At 44.2% G+C, this 17,955-nt stretch overlaps 1 protein-coding gene across 1 annotated transcript in view; it reads right to left on the bottom strand.

Moving 5' to 3' along the window:
- Positions 1–917: 917 nt before the first annotated feature.
- The window catches only part of LOC116309041 (N-acetylated-alpha-linked acidic dipeptidase 2-like), a 43,013-nt gene continuing 25,975 nt past the window's right edge, over positions 918–17,955 (bottom strand). The window contains exons 14-16 of the mRNA XM_089024038.1: positions 3,459–3,540; positions 2,226–2,318; positions 918–1,515 (exon numbers count right to left, since the gene is read on the bottom strand). Coding sequence (XP_088880164.1) covers positions 1,326–1,515; positions 2,226–2,318; positions 3,459–3,540 — 365 coding nt within the window. The 3' untranslated portion in view covers positions 918–1,325. The remainder of the gene's footprint in view (positions 1,516–2,225; positions 2,319–3,458; positions 3,541–17,955) is intronic.

The following is a 17,955-nucleotide window of genomic DNA, read 5'->3' as shown; positions in this document are numbered from 1 at the left end:
GTATCTTCTGTCTTTGTCTTCAAAGGATAGTCTTTTTTCCTTTTTCCCTAGGCTGCGTTCATTATGTAAACCGCGGGGGGGGGGGGGGGGAGGCAGAGGAAATTTGGGGGGGGGGGGAGGGGGTCATAAAATTTTTCAGGTGTTCAAGGGCGGGGGATGTTAAATTATTTTTGCAATGGTAGGGGGGATGCTAATTTTTCTGTCAATAACAAATGACTATTAACTAACACATAAAACTCGACAAGAAATTTAATGAACAGGATAATTGTACACCTCTATTTAAATAACATTGTAATCTTGATCATCATCATCTTCTTCAATTTTATCACTATTGTCATCATCATTATCATGTAAAGGAAACACGTTATAGCTATAATTTCGCCCCCGAAATTATTCAAGAATTATTCAACATCCGTAAACTATGTTCCTCCCTTGTTAGAGTCTTGTATACGTGTTTCCTTTACATGCCCTACTTCTTATACGTAGATAAGGATAGTTAGTATTTAAATACAGGACTTTAAACTTTTATTGTTAAACTCCCGTGAAGAAGTGTACAGAGTTAGACGAAACGCGTAGGAGATATAAAATAAAAAGTTTTACAACCTAGCATCCTAAGTGCTGCTCACTGGTTCCTTTCAAAAAAGTTTCCAAAAAAAAAATAGTCGTCAGTGAGGAGGAAATGGCTATCGTTATATTACCAGTCATTGCAATGGCTTGCATAAGATTTTGTGTAGGTATCAGGACAAAGAAGTGTTTGTATTTAGGTATATGGGGGGGGGGGGGGGGGGGGGAGAGGGGTACAATTTTTTTCCTGCTAAAGGAGGAGGGGCATAATTTTTTTTGACATTAAGTGGGGGGGGGGGGGGGGATCTTGAAATTTTGGAGTATTTTTGAAATTTCCTCTGCCCCCCCCCCCCCCCCCCCCCCCCGTGGTATACATTATGAACGCAGCCTTACATGTTGTTGCATGCATGTGAAGTGGTTCCAGGTGACGCTGACCTGCGAATCCAACACAGAGAATCGACCAGCAGATTGGCAGCAATCCGACCGATAATCGACCATCTAACAAAAAAGAGCTAATAAACCGAGAATTAAAAGACCAGCCGCTGACACAAACGAATCAACGATGAACACAGAGAACTGATATGACCATCAAATCATGGTAGACACCTGACCGACGACCAATTGTCGAGCCAATGAACGGACCGACAAGCCGACCCTCAAAAAATTCAAAACAAGACAGAAAATCATCAATCGACGACACAAACTGACAGATAAAAACATCTACGTAGTAAACTACAAGTCATCTGCACTGTGTAACGTAATCACAGTTTTGCTGGTTTGACGATAGTAACCGCTGACCGCATTGCGTGAACAACCATCGAGATCTGCTTCTTGACTTGTTCCCAATCCTTTGTTGCGTTACTCTTTTGGGCTGTGTAGATGGAGTCTGTGATTCCTGCGAACTTGCTGCCAGCGTACAGGTCAAAGATGCTAGGTGCAAATACCAGGTGTCTGCAAAATAAACCAAGAGCAGCTCATTGTATCTGTACTGTGTCAGCATAGATGGCTATATTTGATTAGCTTGTCAGGTTTTGCGAAAGGAAGAAACAGGAGAAGCCAGAGAAAAGTATGGGCTTCCTTTGTAGACCAGGTTCCTAAGCTAGATTCAAGATGGAGGACAATATTTTAAGTATTTCCTCGCTGTAATATCTGCAGTTTTGATTCATATTTTCGGCTTTTTAAAGCTTTTAATTGGCGGAAAAATCACCAAAAAGAAATCTTGGTTCACTTCCAAATAAGGTAAGTTTGACAAAAAGAGATAACTAGCTAAAAACTAGTGTGAGCCAAACAAAAACTAGTGTTTGACAAATATGAATATAGAAGTGATGGCCACGACAACTTTATATGGGAGAAAGCTTGATACGCATGTATAAATGATTGTTGTGAGTACGAGAGCAATACAACTGAAAAGCCGCAGCTCAAAGTGATTTATTTTTGCTAGCAAAACAAAAATTGGTGCTCTTGCAAAAATGGCGTCATTTCTTCCATGCTCTCTGCGTACGCTGATAGATCACGCGCTTCCACCATTCAGAGCACATATAGTTACATTGGCACACTGCCACATATTCATGTACAACGTGTTCATATCCGTGCTGTTGCCTACCGATTGCGCAACACTAAAATACGTCATTTTCTATACAATAAGGGATAGATAAGATTACCTCATGGCAGGTCTTCCAGGGAGTCCCTCGGTGTCAATAAATGATCTCTCTACATGAATTAGACGATCATTTACCATGCGTAGCTGAATGGGTCTAAGAAAGAAAGTAACGTAAAGTCACATTGCGTTTTCGGTCCAAAATGTGTACGCATATACCAAGGATAATATTTATACAATAATATCTTTATACCATCCCGTCGGTACGTTTGGACCAACCAGATAGGGGTACTTTTTATGGGCCTTATTCACGCGGCAGCCATGTTGGATTGAACACTAGATTCCACCACGCGTAGCCTCAAATTCAAGCGCTTGAGAATTAAAAGATATAACTAGCTAAAAACTAGTGTGAGCTGCGTCGGTGTTTCTAATGAAACAGTAATGATAAAAGGGTATATTATACACCGTGAAAAGATGAAAAAACTTACTGACGTTTCGGACGCTAGTCCTTCGTCGGAGTAAAAGAGAAAGAAGTGGTAGAAAGGAGTGTATATATGATAGGAATAAATATCATATATACACTCCTTTCTACCACTTCTTTCTCTTTTACTCCGACGAAGGACTAGCGTCCGAAACGTCAGTAAGTTTTTTCATCTTTTCACGGTGTATAATTTACCTTTTCATCATTACCGCTTGAGAATTAATTTATGCTGGGGAAACAAAGGCTTTTATTCTCATGAGAATAAACATTGCCGCCGTGTGATAAAGGTCCATTGATTTATTTATTTTTAGACAGCGAGCTAAGTCCCTCTATTTCCCTTGGTCACTGTCCGTCTGTCTGTCCGTGTCGATTGATCGAGGAAGATTGTTTACGAGTCAAAAGTCCCTGGGGTTCCTCGACCAATCGACACGGACAGACAGACGGACAGTGACCAAGGGAAATAGAGGGGCTTAGCTCGCAGTCTAATTTATTTTATCTTTTTGATGTCAGTTTTAAAAGGAGTCGGAATCAGGAATCGGGAATTGGAAATCTGAAAGAGCAAAATCCATGCCCATGAATGTAGCCAAATCCACTTGGCGTAAGGTTTTCCTATTTCAGACCATGCGACATTCTCTAGAGTATTATTTCTTTTCTCATTCCTATCAAACTGATTCTCAAGGGAATGACACATGGTCTGGGAAAGAAGGAAAACAGGACCAAGTGGATTTGGTCCATCTAAATTTCTCTCTTGGTATTTTCTACAAGATGTTTTGATGTATACAGTATGAATTATTTTGTTCACATCAGCTTACATACTTGGAAGTTTTTAGTTTAGCAAGGTGGTCCATGAAGTCTTTGGCTGATGTTTTGAACTCGTCGATAGCCTTAGTTAAATAGCCTGAGACATGACATAGTATATGTAATATATAAATCGGATGAATATCCACTTCGAGTTCAGCAGCAGTAAGGGGGACTCGCGATCGATGTCGTATATTCACGGGTTTTACAGGCGTTATTCCGAAGGCGCCGGCAGCGGGAAATACCCGCGCGACAAGTCCTTACTGCTGCTGTGTTGGGTACCGTAAACGGAGGTTAAGATATTCCTTACATATAGATGGACACCATCACGAGCATTCGTAACAAAACTGTGCGCCGATTGCGAACTCAGGTGTTAGTAGTATAGGGAATGGGGGTTCCAGCGCAATCTCGACACGGGTAAGACCCGCGTCAAAAATCCACCTACGGAAACGACCCCACTCAAGTGTGGTTGGGGGCAACAGCGCAAATGTGTTAGTCTATATATGGAGTGCGAAGAATGTAAGAGAACTTTTAAGAAAGAAGCGGATTTGAAAAAGCATTTGAAAATGAAGACGAAGTGTATGAGCAGCTATAATTGTGGATGTGGTAAGAAGTTTGAGACTAAGGTTAAATTGTTTTGGCATTGTCAGGATTGTGAGTATGACTACGACGATCTGAAAAGGGTCTGGAATTAGGAATAAGATATTTCCTATTATATAGATGGAATCCCAAAGCAATTTCGAAACGGTGTCAATACCCGGTAACGGTGAGATTGATGTTAGACAGTTTTGGCGTCAGTCAGAAAGGAAGGTCAAGAGAACGCTTCGAAAAGGTATAGAAGAATTAGGAGCCCTGAAAGCAAGCATAATGGTAGAAGTAAGTTTATCAAAAGATGAGGTAACGACGACAGCAATGTTGCGATCGAAGTCGTTAGTGATATTAGAGTCCACGAATCTGGATAGGTCACTCAGCGAAGCCTTAGAAGCAATAATGGAGTCGCTGTCTAACTATACGAAAGAAGGATCAGGTTGGACAGTGGAGGAGGTAGAAGGTATGGAGGTTAGCATGGCAAGGTACGTGCCGATACGAGGAGGAAGTTACGTACCCCTGCCGGTGTGGGTAGAAAGGAAGAAAGCCATAGTGAACGTAAAGAATGACGACAACCGCTGCTTTATGTGGGCAATCAGGTCTGCACTGTATCCAGCAGAGAAGGATCCCTGTAGGACAAGTAAGTATCCCACAGATGATTTAGAGTGGGATGGTGTGGAATTTCCCATGCAGTTGATAGACATCCCCATATTTGAGGAAATAAACGATCTAGCAATTAACGTTTACGGAGTCAGAGAGCAGACGATAGTACCGTTAGTTCTGTCAAAAAGTAAAGGAGAGCGCGTACATTTATTCTACCACGGCGGACACTACTCATGGGTTAAACACATTAGCAGACTATTCTACAGACATACTAAGCACAAAGGTAAAAAGTACTTCTGCGACTGCTGCTTGCTGTCATTTACATCCTTAAATACCCTAAAGAAACACGATGAGATCTGCCGCGGAGTCGAAGAAGTGGCGCAACGGATCCAGATGCCCACCAACAAAGAGCTTTCATACGTAGACCATCAAAAGCAGATGCAAGTGCCTTACGTGATATATGCAGACTTCGAAGCGTTGATAACTAAGGAAGAGCAGAAACGTGGCGCCACGAATAAGGTAGGATTACACGAGATCTGCTCCTTTGGTTACATAGTAGTCAGATCAGACGGTAAAGCAAACCCTCCTGTGATTTACCGAGGTAAGAACGCAGCTAATGAGTTTCTAGAAGCATTGCGAGAAGAGGAGGAAGAGATTAGAGAACGATTAAGACGTCCAAAGAAGATGGAATTTACCAAAGAGAACCAGGAGGCTTTTAACAAGGCAAAAAAATGCCACATTTGCCAACATACGCTTCTTCAGTTTGGAAGACGAGCCAAGAAAGCGTGGGATGAAGATGGAAAGTATCTAGGAGAAGCTCATTTTAAATGCGGGAAGTATGCTAAGAAAGGTGAGAAGCCGGGAAAGCCCTCCACGCATTGCATTCACTGCCACAAAGCATTCGTTGAGGATTTCTATGTGGATAAGGTTAGGGATCACTGCCACATCACGGGTAAATACAGAGGAGCAGCTCATTGGAAATGTAATATAAACTTCAAAGTAGACCCAGAAATGGAAATACCCGTATTCTTTCACAATTTAAGGGGTTACGACAGTCACTTACTTTTACAAGGAACAGACGGCTCCGAAGTAAAGTGCATACCCAACAACAAAGAAAGGTACATGTCCGTAACTGTAGGCAAGCTGAAGTTCTTAGACTCACAGCAGTTCATGGCGGACTCCTTAGCAAACTTGGTTAAATACAACACCAACTTTCCCATTTCCAGTCAATACGGCGCGGAAAGGAAAGGAGTCTACCCATACGAATACATGGACTCCTGGGAGCGATTCGAAGAGCCCCTACCACCCAAAGAGAGATTCTACAGCACCCTAAACGAGTCTGGTATAAAGGACGAGGAGTACCAGCATGCGTTAGATGTGTGGGAAAAGTACTCCTGTGAGAATATGGGAGAATACCACGACATCTACCTACGTTCAGACGTAGTGCTGCTCGCAGATGTTTTCCAAAGCTTTCGAAAGATGGCAATGGAATACTACGGGTTGGATCCAGCGAACTTCTACACGGCTCCTGGGCTTAGTTGGAGTGCGCTTCTAAAGAAGACAAACGCGCAACTGGATCTCCTAACGGAATACGACATGTACCGCTTCATGGAAGACGGTATCCGCGGCGGTGTTTGCGGACCCAGCAGACGATACGCAAAAGCGAACAATCCCACGGTGGAGTACGACCCGGAGAAGCCAACCACATACATCTTCTACTTAGACGCAAACAACCTCTACGGTTGGGCAATGTCACAGTACTTACCTGTACGCGACTTCGAATGGGATCCAGTGAAGCCGATAGACTTCTACATGCAGGTAGGAAAGGAGGAAGACAAGGGTTACGTTTTAGAAGTGGATCTGGAGTACCCAGAGCACTTGCACGACGAACACAATGAGTTCCCCTTAGCACCAGAAGCGATAGAGATACCATTTAAGCAGCTAAGTCCGTTGCAGAGGGAAATGTGCCCTGGTTACAAACCGTACAGGAAACTAACTATGAACCTGATGGATAAGAAGAAGTATGTGGTGCATTACCGCAACCTGCAGTTCTATGTGCGCCACGGCTTACGCGTGAAGAAGATCCATCGCGTTTTGAAGTTCACGCAGGAACCATGGATGCGCTCCTACATTGACTTTAACACACAAAAGCGTACGCAGGCAAAGAATGACTTCGAAAAGAACCTGTTTAAACTAATGAACAATAGCGTATTTGGTAAGACAATGGAGAACATCCGCAAGCGCGTAAGCATAAAGATAGCCAGCACCAGAGAGGAAGCAGAAGCATACGTATCACAGCCTGGATTCGTTAGATACGTAGAAATGTTAAACTTCTACGTGATTCACATGAAGAAAGCGAATCTATTCCTGAATAAACCCGTATACACGGGGTTTACAATGTTAGACCTATCAAAGCTGCTCATGTATGAGTTTTACTACGACAAGCTAAAACCGAAATACGGTGATAAGTGCCGCCTCTTATACACCGACACCGATTCCTTGATACTAGAGGTGCAGACGGAAGACATTTACGAAGACTGTGTTCCCGACATTGATGAATACGACACCAGCGATTACCCACGCGACCACTTTCTTTACTCCCCTAAAAACAAGAAAGTAATCGGGAAAATGAAGGATGAGATGAAAGGAAAACCCATCGTGGAATACGTGGGTCTGAAACCCAAGATGTACAGCGTGCTAAAGCTGGACGGTGTAGAAAAGAAAGCTAAAGGCGTAAAAAAATACGTGGTTAAGAAGGACATTACGCACGAGTCCTACTTAAAGGTACTGCGTACGCGTAAGGAACAGCGACATAAAATGAACAGCCTGCGCAGCTATGGTCATCAGATACATAACGTCACGCAGGAGAAGGTGTCACTGTCTGCATTTGACGGTAAGAGGTGGATGTGTGATGATGGTATCCATACGATAGCATTCGGACATCACACGATAAGCAGTTCTTCCATGACGAACCCACGTGTGGGGCCATCGTGAAGATAATACAAGATGGGCTGACCCTTCTTAGCTATCGCACTTCGGATCTGGTAAGTTTCCAAAGACCAATTAGGATCCGTAGCTCTTTTGGATCCTCCTTCTAATTCACCCGGCTCATAGAGATATCGAACCGTGACATTACCTAATCTTTTTTCATGGGGGGAGACCGCCCTCGAACTTCTGACGAAGGACTTGTGTTCCACGTGTTTCTTTTTTATGGCATCCCTGGGTTTCATTCCCGTAGCCCTGACCGCCTCGTTGTTCAAAGCCGCGACGACCTGGGGGAGCCTCTGAGTCCATTCCCTGTTGCGTTTGGAGGGATCTTCCAGTTCTTTCCAATACTGGTACCCAAAGAGACGCTCAGCCAGGGTTTTATTGAATCTTTCGACGATGCTCTGACCCCTGTGGTACTCAGCTTTGGCTCTCCTAATTTTAGTGTCGTGGTCTTTCAGGGTCTTGGTAACCACGCCCATGAACTCCGTCCCCGCATCCACTTGCAGCAGCTTAGGCCATTTCAAGACGCGCTTATAAATCCTACCTAGGGCTTCTGCGACTTCCCCAGAATCCTTGCTGGTTATGGGTTCGGCGTCCTTGTATCTGCTTGCAATATCAACTACGGTCAAAGCGTATCTATAGGTCTTTTTTCTCACCTTATCGTGCGGCAAGAAAAGCAAATCCGCCTGATGAACTTCATTGGGGGTATTTACGGTGAAGCTGGGCCTGGGAATGTACTTAGGCACGGGAAGATAAACCTGCCAGAGGGTTTGTTTTTTCAACCAGTTCTTAGCCGTTTCTTCTGATACCCTGGCCGCGGTCGCGAGTTTCTTGATAGCTGACGCTCCTTTCCAATAGCCTTCGGGTCCATAGTAAATCCTCTTGAGTTTGTCCTCTACGCGGTCCATTATATGAATTCCAGGATGAGATTGATCTTGCGTCCGTTAAAATCCACCGTCTTTCCGTCCACTTTAATGGTGATGTTTATGCTTTCCACCAAATTAGACAAGTCATAGCTCAAAGAAATGGGGGTGTATTCTACCAGGTCAAATGGATTACCTTTGGGTAGAAACTTGGACATAAGAGAAGACTTTTCTCCATTGTTGTAACTATGGACCAAGTCGCAATAGACTTCGTAAGAGGATGCGACTTTCCATTTCACATCATATGTACTGCCGCTATTTATCGTGGTACTAGTAAGACCCAGGAGTTCTACCAATGAACTGTCCTTCAAATTAGCGCTTCCATTATTTTTCTTAAATGTCATTTCATGGGGTAATCCTGTGGTAAGAGTATATCCATGCTTTGCTAGCTCCTTAGCCAGTGTTATGGGGGTGTAATGGGAATCTGGTATTTTTGGTTTGGCGGCTTTGTCAACGACAAAGCCATCAATTAAATTATACCAAGAATTGTACAAAGAGCAACTAACCAACCGAACCCTTTCCGCGCGGATGGGAGGATTCAGATAAGTGGTAAAGTCATTCTTGTCGCTTTCCAAAAAGACGATCATTATATTAGATACGCCAAGGCCACGCCTCCTGCCAGCCCTGCGACTCCTACGAAGACCAACTCACTATTTTTTTGTTTCTTAGAAGGCTGGTAGTAATTCTTAAAGTCAGGCTTCTTTAACACCACTGTTGGGTGCGCCTGCGAATAAAGTTTGAAGGCGTAGTCTGTGTTTTCGAAGTTCTTATCCGCCTGCATTTTGTCTTGGTAATTCTTATCCAACCAATCCCTGTAGGCTTGTCTTTTTTTATTCCAAGCCGCCACGTCCCGCTGATATTTCTCCAGCGCTAAGTCGTGCCTTTTTCTTTCGGCGTTAGATTCTGCGTTTTTATCACCGCTAACTAATTTATCCAGATATCTACCGCCATAATTAGCTCCTGTAAATGCTAAAGCTGCAATGACTCCACCTGCGACTAAGCTAACCATTTATATTAGACGCAAGCAAAGCTTACGTCGTAGGCAGGTACTTTTCTTTCCGTAGGTAATCCTTTAGCATGATAGCCCCGCCAACGGCAGCGGTCATTTTAGCGAAATTAGCGAAGCTCTTGCTTGGGTCTTCAGTAAAGTCTTCTTTGAGCACTTTCTTACCTACCCAACCAATACCCGCAACGATGGAAGTAATGATAGCTGCTTCTTCAACAGTTTTCAACAACGCGGTCGACATTATATTACAAAGCGAGAAGGTCATTCCATTTCAGGGATTTTGTTTTTTCTGACCTCCACAGGTGCGTGATATGTTGGGGCCTCCCACTTTACTTCTGGCTTCATATTCCGCCATTGTAAGTAAAAGCTGCCTGCTGCTATAGCAATTCCTAACGCGCCGATGACGTAGCCGGGATTCCAAAAGGATTCGCTTTCGTCCTCCACCTTTTCTTCTTTTTTGGCTTTATTCTTTCTGTTCATCTCCGCGAGCTTCTTTCCCGCGGCAACTCTGCCTGCAGATTTAGGCTTGGTAATCTTCTGCTCCTCCTGAGGTTGTTCTTCGGTGTCACTCATCTTATATCTAAGGACTTGAAGGACTTGACAAGTAACTTGACGATGACTTGACAATGACTTAAGGATGACTTGATTAAGTACTTAAGGACGACTTGACTAAGTACTTAAGGATGACTTAATTAAGTACTTAAGATGACTTGACTAAGTACTTGACAATGACTTGACTAAGTACTTAAGACGACTTGACAATGACTTGACTAAGTACTTGACAATGACTTGACTAAGTACTTGATAATGGCTTGACTAAGTACTTGAGGTGACTTGATTATCAGCAAGTGCTGCCTGGAAGACCTTTTCGACTTCTCTGTCCTTCTTGAAGTCCTTCCAAGATGTTCCAAAGGAACCTAGTACCTCTTTCAAGTCAACGTGCTGAGCTACGTGCAAAGCTGCAGAGGCTACTGCCATTAACTTACCGCACTTCAAAGACAACCACCCGCAGGTTATCTTAAGTTCTTGGGATATGACATAGTCATCTCTTATGTCCTTCTGTAGTTGCTCCACGTCGTCTATGGGCAGCGCAAGTCCAAGCAATTTAGTCGCAAGTCGGATAGCGGAGTCTGCGACGGCGTCCGTGGTCTTACTTGCAAGGGCGGCCTCGTACCTCTTATGGAACTTCTTAACCTCCTCTTCTGACAACTTGTTAACTTGCTCATGGGTAAGTTCCTTACCTATCATTTCTTTACACTTTCCCGAAGACACAAGAATGTTAAGTTGTTCCTTGAGGTTACTTTCATCTAACTGTGTGGGGGCTTCATCTATGAGCTGCTCAATGTCCATATATGTTAACGTCATACGGAAACCTCAAAGAGAAGATCATCTTGGAATGTTGGTGCGTTTTTAAATGCCGCATGTATTCATGCAACTGTTCCTTGCTTATCTCGCCGCCGTAGTCGCTTAAGATGGTTTCCAGGTCAGACTTACTGGGTGTATAAAATACTACGAGAGAGCCTATGTTTTCCCTAAAGGGTTTAGAGACACTGGTAAGCTGCTGGGAAAGCAACCAAACGCTGATATTGTCGTGTCTACCGCTGAAGGCGAGCTTCACTAATTCAGAGGTGCGCTTTTTTACGTCGTCCCCACAGGCAATGTCATCCAGTATAAGGAGGGTTTGCGTATTCTTGGGGAATTGTTTGTGCCAGAACTTAAGATGGCTGGATAACTCGTTAGGATCCAGTATGTCCACAAAGAAGTCGTCATCGTTCACTCCTATACCCGTCCAGGTGCGGTTATTCACGTAGGTGGGGCATAATAGCACGATATAGTCGAAGCGGTATCTAAAGGACCCTAATAGCTGCTCCACGATGAACTGGGTCTTTCCGCAGCCGGTGGGTCCTACTATCAGAGCGTTACAAGGCATGTGATCTGGGTTCATATATAGATGGAGCCAGTGGACGCAGTGCAAAGAATTGTCGCCGACGCAAAAGATAAAAGAGACACCATAGAAATGCAAAGGGAGGAAATCGATCAGTTGAAAGAGCGCGTGCAGGAGTTGTATGATGAAATGTCGGGCCTGAAGCGCGCGGAAAGGTTTGGTGCGCTATTGACGATGGTAGGCTGGGCTAAGGAGTCCATCAAGGATTTCATACGATACCCTCCATAGATATATGGACTGCATTACGTGTGAACTACCTGCCGACTGCATAATCCCTGAAACCCCCGCAATTCGTGAGAAGAAAAAATACACCTGCCTTCATTGCGACAGGGTATTCTCCGAAGAATCCTTTGTTGGGCATTGGTGTCCCGCGGATCCTAAAGCACAGCGAACTTTAGCTGACACCTACAAAGAGGATCCGCAAGGTGGTTTCAAATAAGGTCTTCTTATTTATTGTTATTTTGTTAAACCCTGCAAGGTGGTTTCGAATAAGGTCTTCTTATTTATTGTTATTTTGTTAAAGTAAGATAAGAGGTTTCAAAAGAGTCTTAATAATTATTGTTAAGACCTTCTCACAGGCATTTAACAAATAACAATAAAAAATAAACCCTATCCTAAAACCCTCTTGCAGACATTTAACAAAACAACAAGAAATAATAAACCCTATCCTAAAACCTACATTTAACAAAATAACAATAAAAAATAAGGTATGTATAATGGAGTGCATGCAATGTAATAAATCTTTCAGCAGTAAGCAGCGACTGCAATACCATCTTTCCAAAAAGGTTTGTCAAAAGACCGTAAGCACCCTTTGCGGTGACTGCGGTCGAGAGCTGTCCACCCTCCAAGCCTTACGATATCACCGCGACAACAGGGTCTGTCTTAAGAACTGCTGCCGCCGCTGTGATGAGCCCTTCTTTGAAGAGAACTGGCATAAGTACCGCTGCCGCCGTTACCACCTCGAAGGTATTGCCTGCGAAACCCACGGTGACATAGCCGAACGCTGTTGCCCCCTTGAAACCTCCCGGGTGCTGACAAAGCGTAAGAAGGAAATTGACCAAACCTTTGTAGGCTTTGACGATGTTGAGGGCGTTAAATGGGAGGACAGGGAACACTGGGAGGCTATTTGCGATCGCTGCGGCTGTCAACGGAGTGGACAACATATTTGGTGTTGCCTTTATGACGGACCACGTCCTTTAGACCATTATTTGATGGTAAGAAAGGCTTGGGAATATGAGAAAGATATATGATGCCTCAAATTACAGCGTTCGTAGGTGGTATTGCAATTACCATATCCATTTATCACATGACAGAAAAAATGAGGTCCGACGTAGCAGACCAATACTTAACCGCTCATGAGGATGACTCCTAATCGCAAAGGGGATTAGCATCCACTATACACTCGATGTCAAACTTCCATCGACCGTTAACCTTACCATAGCTACGTATATGCGTGAATTCCTCACCTTGAAGGACATACCTTACGCAGTCAGGTGCCCATAAAGTGCACTGCTTACCGTCGTGTTCTAAGACCAACCTTAAGCGGCTGATGTCTTCGAAGACGACGTAATTTTTTATTTTGTATGTGATGCCTTGAACTAATTCACGCCAGTGTGTTTGTTCAACAATCATTATATCTATGGATTATTCTTTGATGGATTTGTAAAGTTGCGGGCGTCTTGAAAGACTTAACGCACCAAGGACAAGGTATGCGGATACCCTCCGCGTAATAGTCAATCTCCCTGCAGATAAGGTCATAGTCATTGCATACCATAGTTAAATAACCATTCATTTCATATTGTGCAAGTATGTTCTCTTGTTTGGGGGATAATACGCCATTGCCTTTTGGCGTCTTCAACTCCAAACATAATCCATTGTGCTTTTTATGTGCATTCAGGATTAGAATGTCGGGTTGTCCTGCCTGATAACCTTTCTGCCAACATACAATCCTTTTGGAGACTGAATCCTGTAATTCCCCGAGACCTGGTGCTAAGAGTAGGATAGGGTGAAATCGACGTATGTAATCTATGATCTTCTTATGCAGATCGAACTCATTTTCTATTTTAAATACCAGCTTATTTGGACCATCAAACCGCCTTTCGACTTCATACTTACCTGTCTTTCTGAGCGTGGGGAGAACGTCACCTAACACCCACTTTCTAAACCTCTTTGCTGCGGACTTTTCAGATCCAAATATCAATTCATAAAGACCTTCCTCTGTTAAATAAATGGTATTGGGTTGTGCGTTAAGGGTGTCGGTCAGACTGACACCCTTTATAGACCTCAAAGTTACCTTGTTTTCCTCTGATACGTGTGCTCTAGCGGCGTCCCTAGAGTTAACGTAACCCAATGCCAAAGCCACTTCCTTTGCTTTAAAGTACAGTTTATCGCCTTGCACTATGCATTGCAGTTTGTTGTTGTTGTTTTCGAATACGCGAAGCATTATATACCAGCAATATTTTTATCTTTTTTCAATATGCAACGCTTTTGAGTTGATTCATTTCTACGCTCAACTGGGCGTCAGACACCACGAAGATGTATGCGTTGATCTTGTCTGAGTCGCCTGCGCTAGCGTTTAAGTCACGCTTGATTTCCAGGGTAATGCCGTCCTGGGTATTTACCAGACGCAATCCCTGCCCATGTAAATCCTCGTCGTTGGTGGTTCGCATATCAATCCACAGTGCATACTTATCGGTAAAGAACTCACCGGGTGCAACTTGATCCCCAAACTTTCTTTTCATTTCCCTGTAGATGTCTGAGGGCTTCATTCCCTGCGAATACACCTTATTTGGAACTCCATTGATGCTAATCCCGACGTTGGTGATGCCGGGGTTATGAAAGGCTTCAGAGTCGCGCTTACCGGCTTCATAAGGCTTAATAAATACCAACATCAGCCCCGTAAGACTACGACGTGGTAAATTAATGCTCTGAGTAATTACCGCGTCTGTCTTATCCAGGAAACTAAAGGTTTTGTACATTACCGCGTGGTCGTACAAGAAAGCCTTTCCAGCACTGTATTCCATGCCAGCGCTACGTGCTAGATCTTCGGAGTGTATGGTTTCATACTGCAATTCCAGGTTGGTAATGGCGTATGGATGAATACTTCCCGACAACGCAGTGCTTAACCCGCCAATGATGTTAGTCATGTTGGCTAAGGTCACTTCAAACTGCAACTCACTCAACTGTCTAGGATAATAAACTCCGTGGCTGGTAATAGCCTCAAAGTCCAATGGTATTACGTATTTAGTACCATAGGCTGTTTTAATGGCCTTTGCATCTGCCACTGCGGTTTCTCCGCTGCCGTCAGTAGGTTGTGTCTTTATGGGAGTCCTAACCTTACGTAAGATTGTGCTACCAATACCCTGCTCTATCTTTTGTGCCCTTTCGAATGCAGTCAACCACAGATCTTTGTAAGTGGTGTAAAGGTCATAGTTGTTTAAGTCTAAGAGGGATTCCCCGGCAAACTTTACTCGCATCTTTGAGACGATGTTGCGACCAAGGTTGTTAACGATAATCCTTTCATCTGCGACGGTAGGTTGCACCGTCAAATCAAACCTTAAAGCTAAGGTGCCAGGAACTAAGACTAGGTTATCTGTTAGTCGAGGCACACCTACGTACAGCGTTTCTCCAGGTCTAGCGCTGCTGGGGGTAAAGGTGACTCGGTGAAAGGTGCGTTCTGCTTTCAGTCCGCCAACCTGCTTAGGTAATATATTGGGGTTTAACTTTGAGCTTATCATATATAATGGAAGTAGAAGGTGATTTTGATCCCCTTACCGAAGAAGGTCAAGTTGATATTAACGACGAAGAATACGACGCATGGACTAAAGGCCCGGAAACCGACCCCCTAATCTTCGACATGGCCTTAGAAGACACGTACGGCGGTAGGTGGAAAAGCTTTAAGGCCACCTTAAATCGTATGTGGCAATCAAAAAACCACGGCAGACCCGTCCCTGAGTACTTGGAGCTTCAAAACATAGAGCAGCCTGAGGCAGCCGCGCGGGAAACCGTAGAGTGGGCAATGGAAGAGCTAAATGAGCGCTATTCCCGTTTCGATGCCGACGACGTAAGGCTCACGGAAAAAGGAAACAAAGTCCTCATAAGCGTTCAAGACCTGAGATTTCCTGATAAAGACCGCTGGACGAAACCACAACCCCTCTTTGACGAAAATGGCGAAGTTAGGGGTGACGTAGCAAGATTAAAAGGCTTCCAGCGTGCCACTAGAAGCATGTTAGAAAGATTGGAAAACATAAATGAAAAGGTCGCGCTAGAAAAGCGCGCCGAGGAGCTGCAAGAAACGTTGGAAGAAAGGGAAGCAGAATACATGAAACAAAACCGACTACTCCTCGATGCTCAAAAGAGAGAACTTAACGATAAAAACCAAAGAATAATAGAAATGAGAGGACAAAAAGAAAATGCCCTACGCGAAAGAGACCAAGCCCAAAGATCCTTCGACCTCACCTTACAGGAGTTAGACCTGACAAAAGAGGAAGCTAAAAACTTGCATATCACCATATCCAACTCTTTGGAGGAACGGCGGCAGTTGGTTACCGAAATTAACACTAAAGAGGAGCAAATCCGGCAAAGAGATCAGGCCATCGAAGACCTGGAGAGGCAAATAGAGCAGCAGCAAGAAGTAATCGAGGACCAAACTCGTGCCGAGGAAGAAAGGGAAGCAGCTCAAAGGGAATCAGAAACCCTTCAGGTACACCTTGCGGAATTGCGGGCGCAAAAGGAAAACCTGGAAAAGGAGCTGGGGCTTACCACCAAGGAAAAGGTAAAAAGAGCCCTTTTGAAGTATGGCGTTCCGCTGGCGTTTGCGGTCGCTATTAGCACCGTAGTAGGAGTTATCCTATCCGCGCTTAAGGCTACAGGCGCGGGCGTAAAGAAATTAGGCAATGGACTAACGGACTTGGGAAAAAAGATGGCAGCCGGTTTGCCTGGGCTGCTGGGTTCGGTTGTTTCCTTGGCACTTAGGGTCGGCGGAGAACTGCTAAAGTTCGTGGGGAATAACATTTGGATCTTGGTCGTCGCTATTGGGGTGGTATTCTTGAAGAAGATGAAGGACTAATCTTATCCTTGTGTATTACTGGGGGCTTATCGTCGTCGGGTGCCCGAGGCGTCCTCGACTGGGGATAAGTAAAGATAGTATTCACACCGCCCTGATAATGCGGAACTAGCGGCAGCACACTCATGGTGCTAATGGTCTTATGGTTCCAGGTCGAATCTATAGTAGGAGTGCCCACAGCATTTATTCGAACGTTACCATCGACAGGAAGGAGTTGCAGCCGAGCATACTTACAATTGACTAACATATGAAAAGTAATTGGCGTTAAGTCTTCACCTGATGCCGTGCAGGGCTCCATTGAAAAATGGGTAGCTTTCCTGGCGTTCGTTGAAGTTCGATAAGGAAGCAAGGGCTCGTCGTTCTCATCAATAAGTCTAAACCCTGCATTCACACCATTTCCCGTATTAACGCTAATGGTGCAAATAATCAATGCAGTGCCCCCAACTTCAACCCACATGCCAGCGTCTTTCCAATCAGCAGATTCATCATGGTTCTTTTCCTCTAAATAGTAAACGTAATGAGTTTCCTTCTGATGTGGGTTGTTCATATATCTAAAGGCTTAACACCGTAAGAGTGCTAATGGTCATATGGTTATAAGCTGTATCTCTTTGATCCTCTATGCTATTTACCGTGACCTCTCCCGTATCGTCTACTCTTATCTGTAGCTTTACCTTCCCATGGCAATCAGCAACCATGTGGAAAGTCCAAACCGACAAATTCTCGGCGCTATTTATTGGTGGCTCTACGGAGAAATGCGTGGGCTCCCTGTTGTTTGTCTTATTTCTCATAGGCTGCAGTACGCCGTTGTCATCGCAGAAACGAAATCCTACGTTGGCATGGCTGATCGTGCCAATGCAAATACTACAAAGGATTAACTTCTTTCCCGAGTAGTTCAAATTCACTGACATACCCGTGACATCAACCCAAGATGCCTGGGTGTATTTTTTCTCGCCTGTGTAAGTCGTATAAACACAATCTACTCCAGCCATGTAGGGGTTGTTCATCGCCATATATAATAACTCAGACCAATGCTTGCAGCTGCTAGACCGGCTTTTAATAAGTTATGGTCATATTCCTCAGGTATCGCAGGTAGGACCTTCTTTGATGGTTTCTTAACTGTGGGTAGCTTCGTTTCGTGTGACTTTTTTGGCTTCTCTACGAAGTGAGGAATGTTCCTAAGAGTGTCAGAGTTCACGTCGTTCACCCCAAACTTCATATCTGCGGTTGCTCGCTGCAGTTTGTTGTTGTATCCTACTACAGAACCAGTATTTATAGATAAATTACTAGGCATTAACCAACAACCCGGGGCTACTGCATAGTCCAACCTCGCCTTAGAATTTTGTATGGCTAGTTGGTAACGCTGTACGCCCTTGCTAATGTCGCCCTCCAAGATTGAA

This window comes from Actinia tenebrosa, unplaced genomic scaffold (genome assembly GCF_029948245.1).
Source record: "Actinia tenebrosa isolate PJP-AT-01 unplaced genomic scaffold, QUT_ActTen_1.0 PGA_scaffold8__29_contigs__length_14323225, whole genome shotgun sequence".
NCBI classification, from domain to species: Eukaryota; Metazoa; Cnidaria; class Anthozoa; order Actiniaria; family Actiniidae; genus Actinia; species Actinia tenebrosa.
Note: the sequence above shows the minus strand (reverse complement) of the source record. Positions and strands in the feature narration are given on the sequence as shown.